At 43.2% G+C, this 26,498-nt stretch overlaps 1 protein-coding gene and 1 non-coding gene across 4 annotated transcripts in view; both read right to left on the bottom strand.

The window, feature by feature from the left end:
- PDE1C (phosphodiesterase 1C, calmodulin-dependent 70kDa) overlaps nucleotides 1-26,498 on the bottom strand; it is a 646,978-nt gene that overhangs the window by 383,859 nt on the left and 236,621 nt on the right. For 2 of the 3 annotated variants that reach the window (XM_006832153.1, XM_006832154.1), the window contains exon 1: nucleotides 7,988-8,339. The exons of the other annotated variant lie outside the window; for it this stretch is intronic. In XM_006832153.1, the coding sequence (XP_006832216.1) occupies nucleotides 7,988-8,088 (101 nt within the window). In that variant the 5' untranslated portion in view covers nucleotides 8,089-8,339. Of the gene's footprint in view, nucleotides 1-7,987; nucleotides 8,340-26,498 lie in introns of those variants that run through there. 3 annotated transcript variants of the gene reach the window in all.
- Nucleotides 16,874-16,946, bottom strand: TRNAV-AAC. The gene has a single exon. It is a non-coding gene; the product is annotated as a tRNA-Val (tRNA).

Here is a 26,498-nt window from a genome sequence, read left to right as displayed (position 1 = left end):
CATAGCAACCCCATGCACAGCAGAATGAAACAATGTCTGATCCTGGGCCAACCTCACTACCGCTGCCACACTTGACTCCATTAATGATGCCATCTGGCCGATCCATCTTATTGGGGGTCTTCCTCTTTTTCTCTGACCCTCCATCTTACCCAACATGACATCCTTCTCCCGCGACTGTTCCCTCCTGGCTTCAATACTACCCACAATACTGCTCTTAATTACCTACTACAAGATGATATTACACAAAGACCTTTTCAGGAAAGTTACTGGAGTCCAGGTGTGGCACCATACGATACACACTCTGCTTCCAGGTCAGTTTGAACTGAAAGGTCGGCAGTTCAATCTCCTCAGAAACCCTATACAGGGATGCTATGAGTTGGAACTGACTTGAAGGCACTTAATAACAACAAGACTCTTGAGGGTTTATCTGTATGGAAAGGCAACCTTGATTCCTGGATAGCCTATGGACCAGCTTAGAGACCCATTGCTTCTGAGATGACCTGAGAGGTTTTTGTCCAATAGTTCAGTGTTAAATGCCAGCAAATAGTCCCAATCACATTCTCTCCATTGACAATTATCAATGAGAGGTAAGCACAGGGGCCACAAGTACTCTGGCTATGTCCTTAACAAGCATATGTAATTTTCCCAGGTGTCCATAAAAACAGTTCAGAATTCCAGCCTAATTTATTCTGAGCTAAACAAAGAGTTCCATCTTATCCCTGCATCCCATGAATCTTTGCAAAAGGCCGGCGTCAAGAGGGGAGTCTGTGCAAGTTTGTTCTCTGAGATTCTAAGGACTCTGTCCAAAAAGAATTCACAGCTCCCTGTATGTTTGTGGCACCTGCACCTGCTCTGCACACCCCCGCCCTCCCCCATGCAGAGGGAGCTCACCATATGCCCCTCTGTAACAATTACCACATCCGGTATACACATCAGTCTCTCCCAGTGCCTATAAATTTCTGAAAGACAGGTAAGTAAGTATCTTAGTCACTTTTGTATACCCAGGGCTTAACAAAGTACCTGGTATATAACACTTAATAAATGTTAAATAAGTAACCTATGCTGCATGTGAAAGCTGGACAGTGAATAAGGAAGACCGTAGAAGAAGTGATGCTTTTGTGTTATGGTGTTAGAGAATATTGAAAGTACCATGGGCTGCCAAAAGAGCAAACAGATCTGTGTTGGAAGAAGTGCAGCCAGAGTGCTCCTTGGAGACCAGGATGGCCAAACTTCTTCACTCATACTTTGGACATAATGTCAGAGGGACCAGTCGCTGGAGAAGGATATCATGTTTGGTAAGGTGTAGGGTCAGAGAAAAAGAGGATGATCCCCAGAGATATGGATTGGCAAAATGGCAGCATCAATGGGCTCAAGCATGGCAACAATTGTGAGGTTGGCCCAGGACCGGGCAGTGTTTCGTTCTGTTGTATATAGGGTCGCTATGAATTGGTACTGATTCGAAGGCACCTAATATCAACAACATTGTTGCCTGAATATTAATGATACTATTTTTAAATTTCGGATAAGTAAAGAGAAAGTACATAATGAGAAAGCTGAGAAATAGGAAATCGAAGATCCAGCTTTCCTTGTCTATGGTTCCAACTCATAGCACCCACCGCAAACCCTGAGCCCCAGTCATCTGTGCTATACAGTTTGGAAGAATCATATAAATTCTCTGTACTTTATTAAGACTCTTTTGGAGAAACCAAACTTAAAACAGCTAAACAAAACCAGAAACTGCTGGACTCATGTGGCTGCAATAATTAACAAAATCAGAGAAACATCAGAAGAAACTGGGGCCTCTGGGAGTAGACCAAGGATTCCCCTTCATCTTCTCACCTCTACCTCTTTTTGAGAGCTGGTCTCACTGCCTCCTGTCATAGAAAGCTCTTCTCAGTGAAGCCAATGTGCAAACCCCAAAGAAGAGGAGAGCATATAGCCAATACAGAAATCTCAAAGAAGGATCTGTATAACATCAGAGAGGAGCCAGGAATGGAGTGCATCCATTGGACCTCGAGGCCCCTGTGCATTTAACCTACCTCTTCAACCCAGAGACAGAAAGCTGTGACACCAGAGGGAGTGGCAGAGGAGCAGCACCACAACCAAGAACCAGTGCAAAAGACAGATTGCTGGGCTTCCCAGACCACAGAACAAGTAAACCTGAGTAAATCTGGACAGGAGGCTTGCTTGTAGAGTGGGCTACCTCCAGCCACTTAACTGGGGAGCTTTATTTGCGGACTCATGGAGCTACAACCGAGTGCCTTCAGACAGGCTGATGGTGGAGTGGTGTGTCCTGTGGGCATTTATTAGCAGTCTTAAATAAAAGCTCTGAAACATCGACCAGGCAGAGACAGGTCTGACTGTGGGTACAGCTGAATGGAACAACTGTACCCTGAGCACTTTCTGACCCTGTATTATACTGTTTTTTATTGTCAAATGCCATCAAGTTGGTTCCAACCCATAGTGACCCTATATTGGGTTTCCGAGGAGGAGCAGCTGGTAAGCTTGAACCACTGACCTTGCTAATCAAACCAACTTTGCAGTCCAGTACATTAACCCACAGCGCCACACCAGGACTCCATTATACCTGTTAACTTCCCTAGTAAACCCCATAACTGTGAGTATTGTCTCTAAGTTGTATGTGGCCATTGCAATGAATTATTGAACCCACTTGCATAGTGACTATTGTAGGCAGGATGGTGTGGTATGCCAAATTTTGCAGCTGGAAACCAAATAGGGGCATATAATCCTTCCTTTTGAGACCAGTTGCTGTTGCCAGGAAGGTGGAATGCTATTGGAATGGACTGTCCTAAACAATGAGCCCCTACCTAACTAAGGCTGGATGAAAGAGATGGGGTGGGGATCAAGGCCTGTTTCCATAATAAAGGAAGTAGGAAAACTTGCTGGATAGAAAAAATAGCCGCCCCACTCTTCCATGGATGGCATCAGCATAATTAATCTAATACCCATTCTTTATACACTGCCTTTATTTTTATAAAGCTACTTTAGAAATGAAAAAAAGTTTTCATCATCTTCGTGGAGAGTTCTATATAAGCATCAATTTATTATACTGGCTCTAGAGGATAAGCACTGGACTGCAAACCACAGGGTCAGCGGTTTGTGTCCACCAGCTGCTCAGTGGGAGAAAGATGAGGCTTTCTGCTCCCACAAAGATGTACAACCTTGGAAACCCTATACAGGATTGCTATGAGTCAGAATCGACTCCACAGCGCTTAACAACAACCCCTCACAATCAAGCGAACTAAATACACGATACTAACATATATGTGTAGCTTAGATCATTACAAATGTGGCAAAATTCCAAGGTATCATTCACCTTAGTGAAACCTGTTATCTGGATCTCAATTAAAAAATTAAAAAACAAAAATTGTACAAAAGTACCTTTTTGTCATCAGATAGCAGGCTGACAATAGAAAACCCAAAGTGCAAATTGTGGCCCAGCTGCTCCAACCCAAGCTGCCTTGAGCCATCATCAGGGAAATAAAGTACATCCGTAGTCATATTTTCCCCAGTTTGAAGATTCCTTCACAAAACAGTGATTGGGAGGGGTTCTTAACAGATTCCACCCACTCCTACAGAGGAACTAGGCATGACAACAGCCCATGGGGGAGAACAGAGGATGACAGAAAAGCAGGAATGGGACATCATAGTAAGAGGGCAGCATCCTTGTGAAAGATTTAATTAAGGATGTTCAGGTACGCACTGTTCCCTTTCAACTTAGGGAACTGTAGACATGCGACAAAAGGGTGGGGCTGGGGAGGGAGGCTGGGGAGGACCACATCACTTAAGTCACAGTTGGCTTCTCTGTATTAGCGCACAGCGCCTCACTCAAGAGAAATTGGGAGTCATCACAATCACAAACAGCTATGCCTGCAGTTTTTCATCATTTCAGCTTGTGTTGTTAGTATTTATTTAGCGCTCACATTAACGCACTATTAGCATTCTGATGATGCTACAATGCTAGTTATGAGTACTTCCTAATTCCTTTCTAGAGAAACAGGAAACAGACCTAGGTGTTCAAATATGTATTAATAATTAATATGTGCTAGGTCCTGGTGTGGCGCTGCAGGATAATGCACTGGACCGCAAGGTCAGTTTGAGTCGACAGGTTGGTGGTTCAAACTCACCAGCCACTATATATACAGGGTAACTATGGGTCAGAACCAACTCAACTCGAAAGCACTTAACAACAACAATAAGGTAGTATTGTAAGCACTGGGGATACACCAAACACCAAAGAAGACAAAAATCCCTGTCTTCATGGAGCTTATATTAGAGTTGGGTTAGAGATACAGGCAATAAATATAATACATAAATAAAACCATCCATTATTGAGTTCTGGTAGTGTAGTGGTTACAAATAAGGCTGTGAACCGCAAGGTCAGCAGTTCGAAACTACCAGCTGTTCCACGGGAGAAAGATGAGGCTTTCAGCTCCCGTAAAGATTTACGGCCTTGGAAACCCTGTATAGGGTCGCTATGAATCGGAACCGACTCCACGGCACATAACAACAACAACTATTGAGTCCTGGTGTGGCGCCATGGGTTAATACGCTGGACTGCAAGGACTGTTTGAACCTCAAGGTCAGTGGTTCAAGCTCATCAGCTGCTCCTAGGAAACTCTATACAGGGTCGCTATAAGTCGGAACTGATTCAATGGCACTTAACAACAACAATTGAGCTGGTGAGAAGTGCTGGAGAGAAAAACAAATCAAGAAAAAGGGATGGTGGGAACTATAATGTATACAGGATCAGCTCCCCAGTATCACACTAGGCTACAGATTCCTGAGGATGATGACCACAGCAATTTGCTTGTTGCTAATAAAGGCCACTTCCCAGCAGTGTAGAAAAGGGGTCAAAGGGAGGTTAACAGGGCATTGGTGGGTCAGTAATAGAATTCTTGTTTTCCATGTGAGAGGCCTGAATTTCATTCCCAGTCAACACACTTCCTGTTCAGCACCACTCATCTGTTTTGTGTGATCCTGTCGCTCTAAACAGACTTCAGAAGAACTTCCAGACTAAGACAGACTAAGAAGAATGGCCTGTAGGTTTCCTTTGGGAGATCAGCCAGTGAAAGCCTCCGGATCACAGCCGTCTGTCTGATCTATACTGACCAGCGGGATGGCTGAGGACCAGGCAGAGTTTCTTTTCCACCAAGAGTTGAGGGCAGACTGAACAGCAGCTAAAAGTAACGGGACATAAAGAGAAAGCAACCAAAGATAAACACAAGACTGGCACTCAGCCACATCTTGCCCAGTTCCTACCTCAGCTCAAATGTCTCTGCTCCAACCTGGGTAATAAAACCTCCTTCTATCCAGCACATGTAATATTGTATTGATAAGTTTTATAGCTGAATGAAGTATATACGTACCATTATTTTGAATGTTAAGAATGAATTGTTAATAATAGAAAATTTAGTTTTTATGCTTCCTTCATCATATATTGACTGAGCACCTACTATGTGCCAAATTCTATTCTAGGCCCTAGAGATACAGCAGTGAGAAAGACACACACTATCTGTCCACATAGAATTTAATTTCTAATGGAGGAGATTAAAATTCAACACCAGACTGAACAGGGGATATTAGCAAGAAAGAGACAAAATACCACTGCTTAGTCCAGGTGTGAGATAATAAAACCCTTCACTTAGATGCCTCTTCAACAAGCTGAACTGAATCCCTGACCATCTGTGCTCACTTATGAAACCCTATCTATAATGGTATCATGGTCATAAATTGATATTAAAATCTAATTATGGCTATTGAACCTTTGTAAAAATGTTGACAGAGGAGCTTCTTTTCTCTGACCCATACTCTACTGTATAGACAAACATATACACACGCTTCCATCTCCCAAGAGTATCTATTTTTGTGGACTACCAAAGCATTATTCCACGTTGTATGAATGAGCATGTGTCTTGAGCAACTGTTTTGTTTAAAAAAAAAAAAAGTGGTAGTAAAAATCATAATAGTAGTAAAAATATAATAACACAATGTAGTAAAAATCATAATAGTAGTAAAAATATAATAACATGTCCTCTTCAACTGAGACTGTGAAGCTTTAGAACTCATGGGATTGTTATTGGACAGGACCTTTCCACAGGAGAGGAAGTAGAGGGATTCAAAAGCATACATTTGAAGAAAAATCTGCCCATACCTTTTATGTTCAAAGGCAAGGGGTATTGGGTAAATGTGACATACTAGAAAATGAAAATGTGAAAACATCACACTGCAACACCTAGGGGAGAGAAGCCTAACAGATATGAACCAGAGAAAGCTATAAGACAGGGTATTATTGTAAGTGCTAAATGCTTTTTGGCACACATTCCCACCTCAGCCTTGTGGATTTGGCCAAATACTTGTCTCTAGTCAGAGAAGCTAGCAGAGTCAGTATGAATTGTAAAACAGCCCAAGAGAAGCAGTTTCTCAGTATGTAAACACCAGTCCTTCTTGTGAGGATGGCAAGGAACCAGCTGTATAACTTACACATTGTATGTCTCAGACCCAGACTCAATGAATGCAATAAATTTTTTATTTGTACCATAGTATAATCAAATGCAACACTCTGTACTTAGACTGAATGTGCTTCTGCGTTGCACGTACCTAAACCTTCGGGGGACTTGCCAGCCAAAAAGACATGATTTCCAAATAAGTTTCAGCCTCTACTTGTGCTGGCCAGGAGATTGAAAAATCAAATTAAGTAGTGTGGTTTCCCATTAGATCAATGGCAGCAAAGCTTATCTGGATTGCTGACAGGAGGGCTTTTATAAATTGTACTTTCACTTGGGACTCCCTGAAAAGAAACACAACAATAACAAAAGCACTTCCCAAATCGCTTTGACTAAGAAATTTTTAATATCTTGCTTGGGGGGTAGAGTCGCCATTAAGATAAAGCCAACATAAGTCAGATCCTTTACTTATTTGATATGTGTTTGAATGTGTATATATGTATGTGTTATATGTATATGCATGCTTTCAAAAACAGTAACTGCAGCTAAACAAGCAAATTGATGGGAAACTGATTTTCCATCACTGCCCTGGGTAGCAACAGAATGTCGGAAAATATACTTGGAAGGATGCTATTGGTTTGAATCACAAGTTTGGCAGTTCAAGTTCACCAGTCGCTCTTAGGAAACCCTATACAGGGTTGCTGTGGGTTGGGATCAACTTGATGGCACTTAACAACAACAACAACATACATCTAATGACGTTGAGTATCTGATAGCTATGGGAGGGGTATCTTGGGATCTGTGTGGTCAACCGAGGAGCAAATTGCAAATGTATAGCTATCACTAAGGTTCTCTGATTCGGGTATTTATGAAACCACATCACAGAAAATATGTTATTTCCTGGCCACCTCTCCTCAGAACCCAAGGAAGTGAATAAAATTTAGAGATTTCTGTAGATCAGTCTAGAATTCTGAGCACTATATTTAAATGTCCTATTTCACTGTTCTAGTGTTGCTTAGAAAACCCCAATTACTTTCTCCACAAGAGCATGTCCTTCCCATAAGCATTTGTCTACTAGAAAGTATCCTAAGAAAATATCAGAAATTTAACTGGGCTGGGGAGAGCCAAGAGAGAAGAGAATTTAGTGGGGAGTATGCACCCTGAATTTGAACCATTTGTAAAGGGGGGCGGGGGTGGTGGAATATCTTCCATTGATTAAAAGTCCTTGACCAGGATCCCACAAACTTCTCCCAGGCAAAAACACGTAAGTGCCTATTGAACTTTTATCAATTGACATCTCCTCTTCTGCCCCCCCCCCCCAAAAAGAGCACCGATTTGAAAATAATAAGGTATCCTGAGATTCAGAAATGCAGCCCTCTCTGTAGAAAGCTATCAATGACTGTAATTAACAGAGAAGCAGTTGTGGAACTTACAGGGCTGTTATTGAAAGGGCAATGCAGTTGTGATTGGGACTAGGTAGTAAAATAATGGTGGCAAGAGAAATGAAGAGATTTACTTACAGTCCTCGGAGCCGCAGCCAGATTTTCTCGATCTGTTCCGGTTGCAGGTATTTCAAAGAGTTGCTCTCAAATTCTTCAATCTCCTTGGTCGGAGACTCCATAACTGCAGGTTATCACTGGGACTGAGACTGAGAGAGTTTGGGCTGTCCCCTCCCCGCCTGTCGCCGATCCGGCCGGCCCGCGATCCCCAGCCCGGAGCTGCGCGCTTTTGCCTGGCGCCCTCTCTGGTGCGCTTCCCCTTCCGTGCCCCCAAATCTAGACTCAGAGCGGGCTCAGACCGCAGGCGACCTCGGCTTCAGGTGCGCCCCGGAGGCAGCTGCGGACACCAGCCATGGTCTCACACTACTGCCCAAAGAGAAGGCACCTGGGATCTATTTGGACGGTCTATGGCAAAGCCAAGGAAAGGAACAGTGTGTAAGCTGAAAGACCTGGGGAAGAAAGGGAGACTGGGTGGGGAGGAGAGAGAGGAAGGCGAAAGTGCGAAGGGGAGGGAAGAGAGAGGTAGAGCCCAGCGGGGAGTGGGCGCAGGGAGGGTGGTCCGGGGGCTAGGGGAGCACGCTTTGCTCCGACCTGTGCCCCCTGCTCTCCCGAGGCCAGCGGCTCCCCACGCACCCCTCTCCCGGTGCCTCGCAGGCTGCGCGCCCCCTCGCTGCTTTCTTTCACTTACCAGCAGCTCTGCTGACAAGCGAGAAAACTGACAACTGAGAGAAAAGTCGTCAGTCAGCGCGCGGGACTGGCGTCTGGTTCACACCCGCGGGCGCCGAGGGAGGGAGGGCGAGGGGCTCCGCGGTCCGCCTGGCACAGGCTCGCCGCGTTCAGTCCCGCACACTCGGCCACTTTCTCCTCCGAGGGCAGCCCGCGGCTCCCGGGCCGCAGCCACGCAGGGCCCCCAGTCGAGGGCTTCAATGGCTCCAGAATCCCGCACCAGATAGATAACACGGGCTGCACGCGCGAAAATCCGCAGGACAGGAACTGTGCCGTCCTCGAGGGTGGTAGGGCAAATGCCAGGGACGAGGTTCCCTGGAGTTACTGTTGGAGCTTTTCTTTACAATGCTTTACACACACGCCAGGTCCATTTTGAAATATTAAAGCAATTGACAGGAACTAAAGAAGTTGACACACATCACATTTAGTAAGTCCTGGTATTTTCCTGCTAATGGGAGCTTCCCCCTCCCCCCCATTCTCTCTCTCACACACACACATCCTGTTGATTATTATTGTTGTTATGTACCCTGGAGCTGGTTCCCACTCATAGTGACCCTGCATAGACTTTCCAAGGCTGTAAATCTTTACGGGAGCAGAAAGCCTCATCTTTCTCCTGCAAAACAGCTGGTAGTTTCGAACTTCTGACGGTGAGATAAGCAGCCCAATTCGTAACCACTATGCTACCAGAGATCCTTTCCCATTGATAAAGCCACTTATTTCTCAAGGGGTCACCCCTTGGGTGAGTCCTTAGAGGATGACTGGGGAATGTCAGCTTCACAAAGCTGCAAGGACTGTCAGTGTCTGGTTACTGACAATGTCAGTGAAGTAGAATGTTCTGGAACACAGGAGTCAGACAGACAGGAGGGGCTGAGGAACCAAAGACAGAAAGATACATAAGATCAGGGCTCAGGTAGATTGCTTTTGGGCATCCCAGAGCTAATGGTCAAACTTCTACATAAAGTGGCCACCACTTCCCCACAGCCATTTCAAACCTGACACTCAGGGATCCTAAGATTCGGGTTGCAACATGCCCTATTACAGGATTTTTCCTCACAGCAGGTAATGCCTCTTCAATCCCATTCCCAGTATTCTTTTTCTATCTATCAGATTCTTGTTAAATGCTGTTGAGTGGGTTTCCACGGAGCAGCTGGTGAATTTGAACTGCTAACCTTGTGGTTCAAACCAACCTTCCTGTCCGGTACTTTATCCTATAATGCCATACCAGGACTGTAAAGCAAAATAAACTTATTTGAAGGAGCTCTGGTAGCGTAGTGGTTACGAATCAGGCTGTGAACCACAAGGTCAGCATTTCGAAACTACCAGCTGCTCCACGGGAGAAAGATGAGGCATTCTGCTCCTGTAAAGATTTACAGCCTCGGAAACCCTGTACAGGGTCGCTATGGGTCAGAACTGACTCTACGGCTCTTAGCGACAACAACTCAAAAGTAAGCTCTACTTAAAGGTGAGGCCTAGCTTTTCTTCATTGCTCAAGAGCCATTCATTTGACCTTGACAGAGTAATAAAATGATGGAGTCTGAATCCTACATGCTCACCCATTTGACATTCACTTATCCGAAGTTAGCAGTGAGCATTACTGAAGATGGCATGACTGTTCCCATGCATGCTAATGGGGAGCGTACCTGGTTCAAGGTGAAATGATAGATCTGTTTTATCCAAAAGGACTCACTCACTCAGCTGCCACACTAGCTGAAATCACCTCGTTAAAGTCAGTCTTCCTTAAAGATTTTCTGGGAAAATGCACTGAGTGAAGGTATTATTGAGCCTGGGTAGTGCCAGTAGTTTGTGATTGGTTGCTAAGCTAAAAGTTGACAGTTTGAACCCACTCAGCATCTAGGAAGAAGAAAGGTTTGTTGATTACAGTCAAGTAAACCCTGCGGAGCAATTCTACTCTGGAATTCAAAGGCTGGCCATGAGTCCTAGCTAGCTCCACTCCACATCAGCTAACAACAATAAAAAGGCATTCTTACCCATTAGAGTTAACATTAAGCAACCAGTTTATTAGCATGGAGTGGGCTAATGCACTAGACTGCAAGGTCAGTTTGAACCAAAAGGTTGGTGGGTCAAGCTTACCAGCCACTCCTGGAAAACCCTATACAGGGTGGCTATGAGTCTGAACTGACTCAAGGGCACTTAGAAACAATAGAATATTAGGATGGAACTCATTTATCTAAATAAAACCAATTACCCACCCAATGTGACCCAGCAGGGAGCAGTGTCCTGGGGAAATAGAGGACACCAGAAGAAGATAGCATTTTAGCCACTTGTTTGGGAGATGGAAGACACAGTCTCCATAACAGGATACTTCCAACAGTTTGTACCTTAGGAAAACTGCTACCAGAATACAGCAGTATAGTAATGATTGTAATAATAATCACAATAGCCAACATGTATTGGAAAGTCTCTTTGGTGCAAGCACACCTCTGCAGGTAGATAAGATTATTATTATTGTCTCCATTTTACAATCAGAATACAGATAACAGGAGGTTACAACATAGGCCTGCCAAAAAGAGAACGGAAGTGGCGAAGACTGGCATTTGAGTTATGGTTCATCATCTTGTCCTAGACAAATGTTTCTACTCTCACATGGCCCCATTTTCTACAGTCACAACATAAAGCAGTGAGGTGAGATGCTTTTCTACATCCCTTTCACCTTCATGATTCTATGGGGTCATCAGAGGTGACTTGGGGGAGAAATTTCTGAAAACAAGACATGAATACATATTTTTACTGAATATATACTACTATATCATGGAGTCCCCTGGTGTGGCACCATAGGATAAGCATTTGACCTTAAGGTCAGTTTGAAATACAAGGCTGGTGGTTCAAACTCACCAGTCGCTCCTTGGAAACCTATATGAGGACGCTATGAATCAGAACCAACTCAGTGACACTTAACAACACAATTATAGCATGGTTTCTTCCAAGGTTAGCCTGGATGTAAGGATTGAATGGTACAAAATAAAGGATGAAATTCAGCATGCCTATGATTTTGTACTAGTGTTAGTGGGATTTGGATTAAGTCAACAAAAAGCAAATCTTGGAGAAAAGATACAGCCTTCCTCTATAATTAAACAAATCACAGAGAGAGGGGGGGAAAAAAGTCTTTAAAATGGTTCTGAAACATGATTGTGTTGTATTTTAGTGAAACTTAAAAATCAAACATGTATTAGAAAATTGATAGAAACATAATTTTGCTGTATTTTTACAAAACTTTTTGGAACTGAAAGGACCCTTAAAGGTTAGAGGTTTTCAAATTTTTTAAATAACAGAATACTTTATTTCACACAAAGTCTTATAAAAAATAACAAGGCATATCAGGGTTAAAAACTAATGATAGGACAGCTATGGCTGAATGGAGAAGAGGAGTAATTAGTTCTTCGACCCATCTCTGAGTGCCAGACTCACTTCACAGATAAGAAAACTGAGGTCCAAGACCCACGACATAACTTAGAAATCCTTCCTCTTGAGTCAGGGTTCTTTCTTAAACATACTAGAAAATAAATTTGCCTTCTTTCTATCAACAAAAATATTACTCTTTTGGGAGTGCACATGCTATTATGTCATTCAGACTATGTTTGTCCTGTCACAGAAGTCCTGGTGTGGCACTGTGGGTTAATGAGCTGGACTGCAAAGTCTGCTTGAACCACAAGGTCGGCAGTTCAAGCTCAGTAAGCCACGAATCGGAAACCCTATACAGTGTCGCTATGGGTAGGAAGCAACTTGACCGCACTTAACAACAAAATCAGACAAGGTATACTTGATAGTTGCAGCAACATTACAAACCATGATTTCTAGTGGCATTCTGCTCAGAGCAAAGCAAAACAGATGCAAGCTGACCCGAAATAAAAAAAAAAAGCAAAGCCACTTAAAACTTTGCTATGGAGGTTAATTTCTGTTATAACCCAATCTTTGGAATAAGACCCTAAGAAACTCACATGGTCAAATATAATTAAATATATAGAGAGACACATCCATATATATGTGTGTGGTGTTGTTGATTAATGCACTGGGCTGCACATAGGTTTCAGCCGCAAGGTCGGTGGTTCAAGCTCACCAGCCACTCGTCGGAAACCCTATACAGGGTTGCTATGGGTTGGAACCAACTCGACGGCACTTAACAACAACAACATACATACACACACATATATGAAAACACACATGCATATAACTACGAATCTAAAATAGTCCCCAAATGTAGATAATGTAAAACTTAGAGTAAATTGTAGTAAACCTCTATACCATCAACATTAAAAAAAGGGAAATAAATGTTACTGTGGAGTTGATTCCTACTCATAAAAATTCTGTAGGACAAAGTACAACTGCCTTAGCGGGTACTTCTGCTGTGATTCAGTATTTATCACAAGAACCATTACTGAAAACAAACCTGGGCCAGGCTCCACATTAAGCACACCACAGGTTGGTTCCTCAAAAAAAAAAAAAAAATCATAATAGTTTTATTATCCCCATGATGCAACAGTTAAGTACTCAACAACTAACAGAAAAGTTGGCAGTTCAAACCACCTAGAAGTTCTATGAGAGAAAGACCTGGGAATCTACTTCCATAAAGAAAACCTTATGGAAAACTCTACTCTTTCACATGGCATCCCTATGAGTTGGAAAAGACTCAATGGCACTGAATAGCAACGATAGTATTTACAAATAAAGACAGAAGAATCTCCCAAAAGTCAGATAACTTCTGCAAAAGCATAAGTGATAGAGCCAAGTTTTGCACCCAGAATGGAATGCAGAGCTTATGTTTTCTCTCCTTTGCTATGTACTACCTCCCTGAAGACATATAAAAAGACTGCAACTAAAGGGTCTAAGATAGAGGGGGTATGGACTGTGGGAACACAGACAAAGGGGACACTCATACTATAGGAATTAGGAAAACTACATAGTAGAGGTAACATATGAACTGGATCTTGAAGGTGGATGAGTATGAGATGCTTACATGGAAGGTGGGTAGAGGCAGATCATTCCAGAAAAAGGTCATTGAACGAAAACAGGTACAGCATGAGAGGGTCAAGCTGTCTGGCCATCTGCAAATAGTTTTGTGTGGCTTAACTAAAACAAGTGATTCAAAAGAGGAAAAAGTGCTGGTAGGGTCAGCCAGACCATGATGGGCACGGGGGGAGTCTTGGGTTCTTCCCTGAAGGTGATAGTGAGTCATAGGTGCTTCTAAGAAGGGGCATATATGGTCACACGTGGAGGTTACCTGCTGCCCTGTTTTGTGCACTGAGGCCAACTCTCCTGAAGGCTGCCACAAGATCATGCACCACCCATGGGATAAATGATATGCTGGGCTCCATATGAGGAGCCCAGCTACCTACCAAGTGCAATCAAGTCCCCCAGCTGATTAAGAAGGAAGAGTAGGACAAAAAAGAGAGAGAGAATAGGAAAAGGGAAAACATGGTCTCATCTGAGCATCCATGTAGCAGCTCCAAGATTCTGACTGCTTGCTTTGACCTCCATGAAGTCAGCCTGTGCCCTTGATCCAGTTTAACAACTTGGCAGAGGCATCACCAACATCTGTTGAGAAGGAATTTCTGGAGAAACATGCAGGGCATCGGAAGTAGCACCATCGGGCATAAGAGCCCGCCGGTTCCTCCCGCCCACACCAGATGTGAGATGTTCCCAGAATGCACTGTCAACAGAGGCTTTTCTCTCCCACTAGCTTCCCTTTCAGGCATGGGACCTTTTTAGTGATATTACCACAATGCTTTTCTCTATAACATTTTCTCTGTTTGCCTTTATGATTTATAGAGGACTCTATTCCAGGAACCACCTCCTCTAGAAAAAAAGAGAGGCAGGAAGAGGCAGTGGATGGGCTAAGCCACCACCTTCAATGGAGCTCTGAACAATCAGCCTCTCAATGATATGTCCAGAGAGTGGCCCAGGCAGGTGGGGACAAGAAGGAGATGGAAGAAGAGACAGACGAGACCACCAGTTCAGGGTAGGCCTGATGGAGCCTGTGTGCGACCCACAACTTTTGCCTCTCTCTCTGCCTCTGGTAGTTCCCTTCCATTTCTCTGATGGGAACAGCTTATTTTAATCTCTCCAAGAATGTGGCAAAGGAAAAGGCACACTTGGAGTGGCCTTGATTTGCTGTGTGACTTGGGACAAGAAATATTTCTTCTTTAGCCATGGCAGGGTTGGGCTCAGTGATCTTTAAGTCACTTTCTAGTCCTCATATACCAAATCTGAACTCACAGTCTAATCTTAGCAAGCTAAGCTTTTCATAGATCCAAAAAGTTACAGAAAAACCCAAGTCTGACTTTTGACTAGATTTAACTATAACAGATACATACAAACTAGGGTGACCAACCAGATTGTTGAGTATATTAGCCTCTGAACAAAGTACTTGTAAGAGATGATACATGAATCAAGCATAGCCAACCATTGTTCTTTATTGAGATAAGGTCAGTGTGGGGGGCCTATTTCATTTTTATTTGAGATGACAGGCAATAAAAAGCTTGGGTAAACGTGGCCTTGGGGTTATCTTTCCCAACATGTGGATAAAGTCTGCTAGGAAAGAGTGCCAACATAGAGAAAAGAAACAGAGAGAATGAGACGCATTTGAGCTCCTTGATCCTGCTATGCCTGAAGCCAGGATACGAAAGGACTTCAGTTTATACGAACCAAAAAAGTATACCTACTTTTTTTTTTTTTTCTTTTTTCACTTAAGCTAGTTTGGAAGAGCTCTGATAACATAGTGTTTACAAGTCGGGCTCATAACCTCAAGGTCAGCAGTTTGAAACCACCAGCAATTCCACAGAAGACAGATAAGACTTTGGGCTCCTATAAAGATTTACAGCCTCAGAGACCCTATTCAGTGTCTCGGCGAGTCGGAACTTACTCCACGGCACATAACCACTAGTTTGAGTCAGATTTCTATCACTGAAAACTAAAAGAATCCTAACTAATATAATTCCTCCTTTAGAGGATTGCTTAAAAAGTTAACAAACCAAGCATGAACAGTGCATTGCACAGTGAAGGATCTCATTTAAAAAGTAGTTACTCCCCACCCTCACCTTCTTCTTCTAGGACTTCACTTGCTGTTGCTGTCTCTCGTCCATCTGACAAGATATAAGGAGGATGGACTTGGGAAACAATGCGTGAACCTTGGTGCACACAGAGCACCGTGCTGTCCCTCTGACAGGAACCTCAGGCACAATGGAACCAAACACTGCACTATCCTCAGAGTTCAATGTGGATCAGACCATTATGACTGATTTTCAGAAGCAGATTGCCAGGTTTTTCTTCTTAGTCTAGCTTAGTCTTGGACACTCCAGTGAAACCTGTTCAGCATCATAGAAACATGGACGTCTCCACCTGTATGGAGGTGCACTGGCCAGAAGTTGAAACCAGGTTCTTACATAGAAGGAAAGAATTTTACCACTGGGCCTTCACTGCCTCCGCTAGGCTCCCGTTAGAAGCCTTTGTTATCTTGAAAAAGATAGAACATCAAGATTTTGTTTCAATAACTTTTGATTATGACATTATCAAAGCATTACCATCCACACACATTGTTATTGTTAAGTGCCATCAAGCGATTCCAACTCATAGTGACCCTGTATAGAGCTTCCAAGGAACAGCTGGTGGATTTGAACTTCCAACCTTGTGGTTCGCAGTCCAGTGCTGATCCTACAGCGCTACACCAAGAGTCCATGTTAGCCCCGCAAAATCAGGCTACTGTTTTATTTTTCCCATTTTAGAAATGGAGTGGCTGAGAGCTGTGAGGTCATTGGCTTTTCCAAGACTGGTTAGTGGCAGAGCAGGATGACAGTGCAGGCTTCGTCACTTCTGGCTTCTCGGAACACACTGCCAACCCAGCAGAATTAACTTGGCTGTACTAATGAAATTGAAATCTTGGTTCATATAAAACTGCTGATGCTACAGTTCACCAAATTCTGACCCAAGTGCACATAAATCAGCGAGTTATTCTTCCTATCACTGCAAAACGAATTTGAACATGGGAAACTTCAGGGCTGAAAGGGATCGTGTTGTTGTTAAATGTCATCGAATCAGTTCCGAATCAGTTCCCACTCATAGTTACCCTGTATAGGGTTTCTGAGAAGCAGCTGCTGGGTTTGAACTGTCAACCTTACGGTCCAGTGCTTATCCTACAGCACCATCAGGACTTCAAAAGACCCGTCATTTTGTTTCCACCCAGTTTTGAACTGGGGACCTTTTGTGTGTTAGACGAACGTGATAACCATTACACTACAGAAACTCTTTACCCAAGCTCCTAATTAGACTGATAAGGAAGGAGCAGTGTAAGCAGGCTAAGTAGTCTGATTCAAGGGTTGTTTCACAGGTTGTTGTTATGTGCAGTCGAGTCAGTTTGACTCATAACAACCCTGTATAGGGTTTCCAAGGAGCAGCTGGTGGGTTTGAACCCCCAACCCTGTGGTTAGCAGTCCAGCGCTTATCCTAGTATACCAAAGGTTCACAGGTAAGAACAAGAAATTCTAACTAAAATATAGGTTATTGGTGAGGCTTCCAGAAGGACGGGGTATCTTGGGAAGTGGAAAGAACTAGACAAGAGAGGCTCCAAGAAAATGGAAATGTGTGTGGTGGTGCCTGTAAGAACAAAGAACTTGTGTGGTAGGTGTCCAGAGGCCAAGATGGGGACAATGGGAGAAGGTTGGATGTGCTGATTGAGGTAGGCTTAGAATACCATATTAAAATTTAGATTTGTGTATGTTCAGGCCAATAAAGAAAGAAGCCCTGGTAATGCTGTGCTTTAGGTGTGGGGCTGCTAACTACAAGATCGGCAGTTCAAACCTTCCAGCCCCTCCATGGGAGAAAGATGAGGCTGTCTGCTCCCGTAAAGATTTACAGTCTCAGAAACCCGATACAAGATGACTCTGAGTCGGAATCAACTCATTGGCACTGGGTTCTTGGTCCAATAGTCATTGGTCCAATTTGTTGAGCAGATATGTAGTAGATGCAAAGTGGAACTGTGATTTAGCAAATGCTATTTACAAAGACAGCATTGTACCTCATGACTGATCTGGATATGGTCTTTTTGACAATAAATGCAACACCATTCCTCTTCAATTTGTCATTCCCGGCATAGTAAACCATGTGGTTGTCAGATTCAAAATAGCCAATACCAGTCCATTTCAGCTCACTAATGCCTAAAATATTGATGTTTATGTGTTCCATTTCATTTTTGACAACTTCCAATTTTCCCAGATTCATACTTCATACATTCCATGTTCTGATTTTCAATGGATGTTTACAGCTGTTTCTCTTCATTTTGAGTTCTACCCCATTAGCAAATGAAGGTCCCATGGGCTTTTCTCCCATGGGCTTTACTCCATTTGCATCAACACAGTCAACTCTACTCAGAGGAGGCAGCTCTTCCCCAGTTGCATTTTGAGTGCCTTCCAACCTGAGGGGCTCGTTTTCTGGCACATTTTCCGACAGTGTTTCTCTGCTATTCATAAGATTTTCAGTGACTAAATATTCGGAAGTAGTTTGTTATTCCTTCTTCTTAGTCTGTCTTTGTCTGGAAGCTCATCTGAAACCTGTCTACCATGTGTGACCCTGCTGGTATTTAAAGTATCAGTGGCATAGCTTTCAGAATCACAGCAACTCACAAGCCACCACAGTACGACAAAGGATCTTGGCTGAAAGCAGAGAATATCAGAAAGATGTTTACCTGTGCTTTATTGACTACGCAAAGTCTTTTGATTGTGTAGATCATGACAAACTATGGGCAACATTGCGAAGTATGAATATTCTGGAACACTTAATTGTGCTCACGAGGAATCTGTACATGGACCAAGAGGCAGATGTTCAAACAAAACATGGGAACACTGAATGGTTTAAAATTAAGAAAGGTGTGCGACAGGGTTGTATTCTTTCACCATATTTATTCAACCTGTATGCTAAGCAAATAATCTGAGAAGCTAGGTTATATGAAGAAAGATGAGGCATCAGGATTGGAGGAAGACTTATTAACAACCTGCGATATGCTGTTGATACAACCTTGCTTGCTGAAAGTGAAGAGGACTTAAAACATTTACTGATGAAGATCAAAGAGCACAGCCTTCAGTATGGATTACATCTTAATGTAAAGTAAACAAAAATCCTCACTACTGGACCAATAAACAGCATTCTTATCAATGAAGAAAGATTGAAGTTGCCAAGAACTTCATACTTCTTGGATCAACTATCAACGCTCAAGGAAGCAGCAGTCAAGAAATCAGAGGATGTATTGCATTAGGCAAATCTGCTGCACAAGACCTTTTCAAAGTGTTGAAGAGCAAAGATGTCAGCTTAAGGACTAAGGTGCGCCTGACCCAAGCCATGATATTTTCAATAACCTCTTATGCACGCGAAATCTAGACAGTAAATAAGGAAGGCCATAGAAGAATTGACACATTTGAGTTATGGTGTTGGAGGAGAATACTAAGGGTGCTAAGGGCTGCCAAAAGAACCAACACATTTGTGTTGGAAGAAGTACAGCCAGAGTGCTCCTTGGAGGCCAGAATGGCCAAACTTCATCTCTCATACTTTGTCAGAAGGGACCAGTCGCTGGAGAAGGATATCATGTTTGGTAAGGTGGAGGGTCAGAGAAAAAAAAGGAAGACCCCCAATGAGATGAATTGGCCAGGTGGCAGCATCGATGGACTCAAGCGTGGCAACAATAGTGAGGTTGGCCCAGGATCAGGCAGTGCTTCATTCTGCTGTGAGTCGGTTACCGACTTGATGGCACCTAACAACAATAACAATTTACAAAAAAAGGCGCTCTGGTAGCGTAGTAGTTATGAGTCAGGCTACTAACCTCAAGGTCAACAGTTCAAAACTATCAGCTGTTCCATGGGAGAAAGATGAACCTTTCTGCTCACATAAAGATTTACAGCCTCGGAAACCTGATGCAGGTTGCTATGAGTTGGAACTGACTCCACGGCACACCACCACCACCATTTATAAAGAGGATACAAGTTTTTTCAAAACTTGTTTCTGAACCATCACCAGAGATGAAAGATTTGCAGATTCTTATTCTTACATCTGTGGGGTGGAGGTGGCAGTGGTGGAGGGACCGTGAGAAGCTCACAAATGCTGAACAGTTTTAGATTGGGTCTTCACTTATTCACTCATGTATTCATTCTACAAATATTTGCTGAGTGCCGACTATATATGGCAGGCACTCTATAGTACAAGGTATGCAGGGGTCAGTAAGTAGGCCAATCCCTACACCACAGATATGCAATCTAGTTGATTCAACAGATATCAAACAGATTATAAAATGACAAACACATCATTATAAATTGTGAAAAGTTATAATAAAAAAGAAAATAGTGTGTGGTACAGAGAACAATGGGAAGAGGCCTGTTTACACCTAGGGTGGTGTTTCACTACTTACTGCTGTCTAACAAATCACCCCCAGATTTAGTGGTTAAAAACAACAGCAACCATTATTCTATGGTTGATTAAGCAGTTCTTCTGAAGGTCTGGTCTGGGGGTTTTCGTGACGCTACCATCAGATGGTGCCTGGGATCACAATACCCAATATGGCTTCACTGACACATCTGGTGCTTTGGCAGGGAGAGTAGAAGGCTGGGATCTCTTCTCTCTCTCTCCACATGACCTCTGCATGGTCACTCCACATGACTAGTTTGGGCTTCTTTACATGGCCACTAGACTGCCAGAGCAAGTAAAGACAGAAGTATCACTCCTGCTACCTTTCATTGGTGACAGCAGTCACTGGGATACCTCTGATTCAAGGGTGGAGAAATAGTCTCCATCTCCTGATAGGGAAGTGACACACTGTGCAGCCATCATTAACCCACCCACGTGGTGAGTGATGGAGGTAACATCTGAGCCAAGACCTGAAGAGGAATCAAGTCCACCAGTAACAAGCAAGAGGGAAACATTTCAGACCAGAGAAAACAGCATGTGTAAAGATTCTGGGCCAGAAGGTGCTGGAAGGAATTGGAGAGAGATAAGTTATGGCTGGAGTAATGTGGGCAAGGGGGAGAGTGGCCTGTGCTGAAGTCAGTGAGGCAGCCCTGGGGGGCACTTGAGGGTCAGAGCAGAGCCTTGAGGATGAATTTAAGGGTCAGTCCCTGAGTAGGGCAAATGGTTAATGTGCTCCATTGCTAACCAAAAGGTAAGTGGTTCCAGACTACCCAGACATGTTGAAAAAGAAAATCTGGTGATCTACTTCCAAAATTCAGCCATTGAAACGCTCTGTGTTGCTCAGCTCTGCTTTGCCACACATTGAGTCACCATGCCTCAGAATCAACTCAACAGCAACTGGCTTCTCTTTTCATTTAAAGTACAGTGGGAAAATGTTGAAGGATCATGAATGTCCTCTGGCTTAGTTCGAGATGATAAATGATCTCAAGAAGTAACTTAAAGTGAGAGACTCTAGCTAGACCCATGAACACCAGCATTCAAAATTCGAAGTGACAATACCAAGCAAATTCATCAGTGATGCTGAGCTAATTTCTCTGTTGGTGGTAGTTTTAAAGCAGCCACTGGACTGTACTTTCACAGAGACATTGAATGTCTTGTTTATCACTGTTTTAACAGACCAACTAACCAACTGACTCATGGGCAGACTGCGCTTCTCAGAAAGGGACTAAGAAGTTTATTTCATGTATGTTCAAAAATTGGTGATTCCTGCCACATCAGCTCTTCAAAAGCAAACCTGAGACATGGAAACAAATCTGAACAAACCAGAAGCTAATGTGAGGATGTTCTGGGAAAGGCTCTAAGACAGTGCCCTGAGCTCCTTTTCAATGCATAAAGAGATCATTTCCAAGTAGCTGCAGCTTCACTTGATTTCCAGAACTCTCCAGGTAAGTGAAATCTTACTTTTTGTGTGATTCATCACATAGGGGAATAAGGGATAGTAATTACTCCTGACAGTATTTTCAGAATTATCCATGGGAACATTTAAATGGTCCATTCTAGGCCCTGTGATTCTCAGAAGTGAAAAGATTTTTCAAATCCAGAAGAACCAAAGAACAAAAGTCCCCACAAATGCTTTCCATCCACACATTTTTCACAGATGAGTGCAAATATAAAAGACCCAGAAGGCACCTTGACTGAAGGTCCATAATCCTTCACACATACAGACTTGACAGATTCAGCAAAGGTTGGTGTATATTTATAGTTCTGCTTCTCTGATACAAACAGACTCCTAAAAGCAGGGAGTGGGACCTGAGTGATGGAGAGGGATGGAAACATGGACACAATTTGAAAGTGATCAGCGTGCAAAGCAGATCTCACAAGAGACTAGAACTACTTGTGTACTGCCAATTCTACCATGGAACCAGAGGATGCTCCTGTGTACAGTTACATGGCCTCCCCCGCACTGCCTTGGCTAACTCTAAATGAAGACATGAACATGGTTGTACTCTGGAGACATAAAAAGCACTTGAGAATTTTTGCCAAACCACTGAAGAGCAAATGCTGAGTCCTTGGAAATAGCTCCAATCAAGTAAAATTTAGAGGCTTCTAGAAGCTATTCTGCTTTCAGGATGGGCAAAGCAAACAAAGCCTTCTGAATCAATTAGTCTCCAGACATGAAAGAGTTCATTGAAGACTTCTCCTCCTGTATTTTTATTAGGTGACATGGACTTGGTTCTGACTCATAGTGATCCTATGCACAACAGAAACGAAACAATGCCGGCTTCTGCACCATCCTAACAACCGTTGGTCTGTTTGAGCCCAACACTGCTGCCACTGTGTCAATCCATCTCATTGGGAGGGTGGGAGGATGGGTCTTCCTCTTTTCACTGATAATCCACTTTACCAAGCACAGCTTCTATACAGGCACAAAAGCATTTATGAGACTCAGCACCCCCCACCATCTATATAACATAGCAGACGTTCCCTCTGCCTTCTGTACATCCATCAGTTCTGTTGGCCATGGAGACTCCAATTTTAAATTATTACAGTCATCATTCCTTATATCCTCTTGTCATATATGTGATTAAACCTATCAGGGACCAGCCATTTCTGCTAGATGAATTCCAAGCAATCCCTACAGCTGCTGCTCAGAAGGCCTACTGCCTAGGACTTCTCACCACTTTCCTATTCATTCATTCCAGAATTTATCTGCTTCATCTCTGTGCTGAAACTGACTGATCAGAGAGGTATGCATGACCTTTTCTAAACCCTACCAACTTCCATTGCAAAGTCAACCTTGGTTAAGAATTTATTGACAGAGGGCTGGTCATTTACTACTGGTGATCTCAGGAGGTTTATTTGATAACTATGGCTTTTAAAGCAACATTCTCATGAAAATAAAATTGCAGGTTATGTCGGATTATTGTCAGGGAGACTTACATCGTTCAAGTTGATTCTAAATTTGATTCAAATTTCAGTAATAGACTACCTTGCACCATTATTACTATCTATATCTAGCGCTGGAAGCCACTATTTGCAAATGCATCATCATAAACCATTTAAAACACGAAAGAAAGGAGAGAAAAACACTCCGAAAAAGCTGCACAAAATTTCAAGGCAAAAAACAAAGACTCATGAAATCATAGTGATTGGATTTTTCTCCTCCCATCCCCCCGTTGTTTTGGTTTTTTTTTTTTACAAATAAGCAGGTGCTTAAATGTGAGCACTTGTCAGAATTTGCTCTTCAAAAGTAATGTGAATGCATTATTACTGGCAGCCTGGCAGCAGCCTCACCCATGGCGTCATTTCATGCACTGCCTGAAACCCTACACAGATCTGCTGGCTGAACCAATCTTGTCTGGCATTTGCAAACATTCTGGGCAACAACAAGGCGACCAGAGCTCCACAGGGGCTGGGCGGGGTGGGGTGAGGCGGGGGTGGTGTTCATTTGTTCCACTTGCTGCCAACCCTAGCACCAAATCAATATCTCATCAGAAGGTGCTTTCGTGGCAGCAATTGATCACGTCCCTGAGGCTCTGTGACATCAGCAGCTGTTTTGGAAGCAGAGGAAAATCCCTCTTCGCCCTGCAGGCTCTGCCTTACTCCAGCTCACACTTTAATCACCCGTGAAATGGTGCAGGGAAGAAGCGGAGTGGTGCGGAGGAGGGGCCCCTCACAGAAATAACCCCCGGGGACGACCAGCTGTGACTCATGCTTTTCACCTTTGAAGGGAAGTAACATTTTGAAGCAGGATTCCACCCTGGCCTGCCTCCAAGGGACACAAGGGAGAGACTACCTTTCCTGTTCTCAGCAGACAAGGACTGTGCACTGTAACTGAAAGTAAACGGCCAAGATAAATAATGCATCCGGACTGAGTGCTGGCATATCTTTCAGCTATCTGGGTAACTGAACAGTTGTCACAAGAGAGCTCCTAAAGGCTGTGTGTGGATAGGACTGGACTGTTACTGAAAGGGCAGGTTTAACCCTGGATGGGCTCCAGAGAGTCTACTCCAACGTCCCTCCTTTTCTCAAATATAAATATAAATACTCAAATATAAATAGTAATAGTGGCAACAGTAGTTCTAAGAATGACAATACTCATCCTCGCTACTATTTACTACTGTTTGTAGTTTGTATGTACCACTCACTGTGTAAGCATGATACATCATGAAACCCTCACATGGACACTTACATCATTCATCCAAGGTCATACCCAGTAAGTGGAAGAACTGGATTTGAACTGCTCTCTGTCCAATCGGATCTACCACATTGTGTGCTCCTCAGAAATGAGCTGTTGGTTTTTTGGGTTTTGTTTGTTTGTTTGCTTAACAAATTGAGAAGCTTAACTTCATGTGTGTGATCAACAAACAGCTCTCTGACCCAATGTCCTCTGATCATCCTATTATGACTTGGCAGTTACTGACCACCTCAAGCCATCTGTTAGGCAGTTTTACAAATGGGAAGAGGAGATAAAGTCAAGAAGAAACCACTCTCCCAAGGCCATTGGGCAATGCTGTAAAAAATAAAGGAACCCACAAGTCTTGTGATGAGAATGACTGAAATTCTTCATTTGAGAGTCTACAAATAACTCTTCAGCCTCATAATGTCACAGCCTGGCTGTGGTGTGTATGACACACGGTTTCACAGGGCTGCATAAAAGAGAATATGCAAGCATGCTAGACAATTTAGTAGATGGACGCAGAATTGAAAATACAGATAAGAAACACTGGATGTCATGCACCGGGAAACTCCCAGTTCCTACCATTCATTTTCTTACTTTTGCTTTAGCATGTTATTCTTCTCTCCAAGAAGAGAAGAATTTCTAGTTTCAGACGAAGGACAAAGTAGGGCCTGGGTACCATTTTCTCCATTCCTTTCCTTTAGCTTTTCTCTTGCAAAAAAAAATGTTTTCCTAACATGAAGGATGCAAATGAAGTCAGAATTATTGGAAGCTGTGGTCAAGTGCTATAGAACTGAAAAGAATCCATGGAGCTCAGTGAAGTGAGCGATTAGCTTTACTTTTAATAACATCAACAATAATAATAATAGAATCTCAGCATTCATCTCCTTTGGGGACAGTCCTTATCGTGGGCTCACCAGATCACAGCACAGAATCATGCTGAGGACTGATGGGGTTCTGCTGTCAGATCTGTACTCAGCCTGGATTAAAGCATTCAACACCTGTGCTTACTCTTCCTGCACTGTCACCTCAGCCATCTCCAGAGTGGTTTCACCTGCGTGGGAGAAGCTTACACATCCTCTGAATTCTAGCCGTACCCAGGAGTGAGAGGCAATGACTTTGCCACACACAGACTTTCTTTCCTCTGGCCACCCAGGAGAAGCTGTGAGATAAGCACCCATACCAAACAAAAGCCATTTTCCACACTGGACCTCATCATTTCAGAGTTCCCATTTCAATTCTTTGTCTAGAGAAGCCCTGAATAGAGTCCTGGAAAGGTTATAATATTTTTATGGATCAACGACACTCTTTGAGAATCTAATAAAAGCTAGGGTTTTACATATATTTTTGAAGATTCTTGAACATTTGGAGCTCAGCCAACCCCCCTTCCCCAAAAGTCCTTCTGTGACTCAGTAACTTGTGTGTGTTCTTTAAAAAATTGTTTAAAATCTAGTTTGTTCTTCTCAGTATTAAAAAAAAAGAGAGAGAGATAATGGGAGAACAAACAAGATGGCGGATCCGGTGGACGTGCAGTAAAGGAGCTCCACCAGCAACAACATAAAATACCTGACCAAGCAGGCTCAGGGACTGGTCCCAGAACTCTGAACCACATATAAAGAAATATTTAGAAGGTTGGAAGGCTCACAGCTGGGGAATTTGTGGCAGAAGAAAGAAATCCATTGCTTTCTAGTCCAGGATGCTTGGCTGCTCCAGGAGCCACCATCTTGGGTGAGACCACACGGGGGAAGGAGCGGAGCGGCCACAGATGCCTGGCAGAACCCCTGAGATAAAGGTGTGGACATTCTTTTCTTTTGGTAGCTATTCATTGGTCCCTTGCTGTCTGTGCACCTCCATTCTGGTGACTGCAGGGGTGCCTGAGCTAGTGGACATCCCAGCCCCACCCTCAGAGGGTTCTACTATGCATGTGTACAGATCTCCCTGAAATTTAAATAGACAGTTTCCAATTAAAACCAAACAGCTACAGCCGGCCCTGAACTGTTTCCAACGAGAAAAAAAGGTCTGAATGGGGATTGTGGAGTAGGACAAGCAGACAAAAGAGGAAATAGGCCAAAAATTAAATCCTAAATTACATCAAAATGACCAACAGTGGTATCTTGAAACTCTCAGGAAGAAGAGTGAAAAGGGAAGCCCATTTCCTGATCACATCTACATGGAGACATTCAGAAAGCATAAAAAAATACCAAAATACATACCCATCTAAGTATTAAG

Source organism: Chrysochloris asiatica, unplaced genomic scaffold, assembly GCF_000296735.1.
Source record: "Chrysochloris asiatica unplaced genomic scaffold, ChrAsi1.0 scaffold00006, whole genome shotgun sequence".
Taxonomy (NCBI): Eukaryota; Metazoa; Chordata; class Mammalia; order Afrosoricida; family Chrysochloridae; genus Chrysochloris; species Chrysochloris asiatica.
Note: the sequence above shows the minus strand (reverse complement) of the source record. Positions and strands in the feature narration are given on the sequence as shown.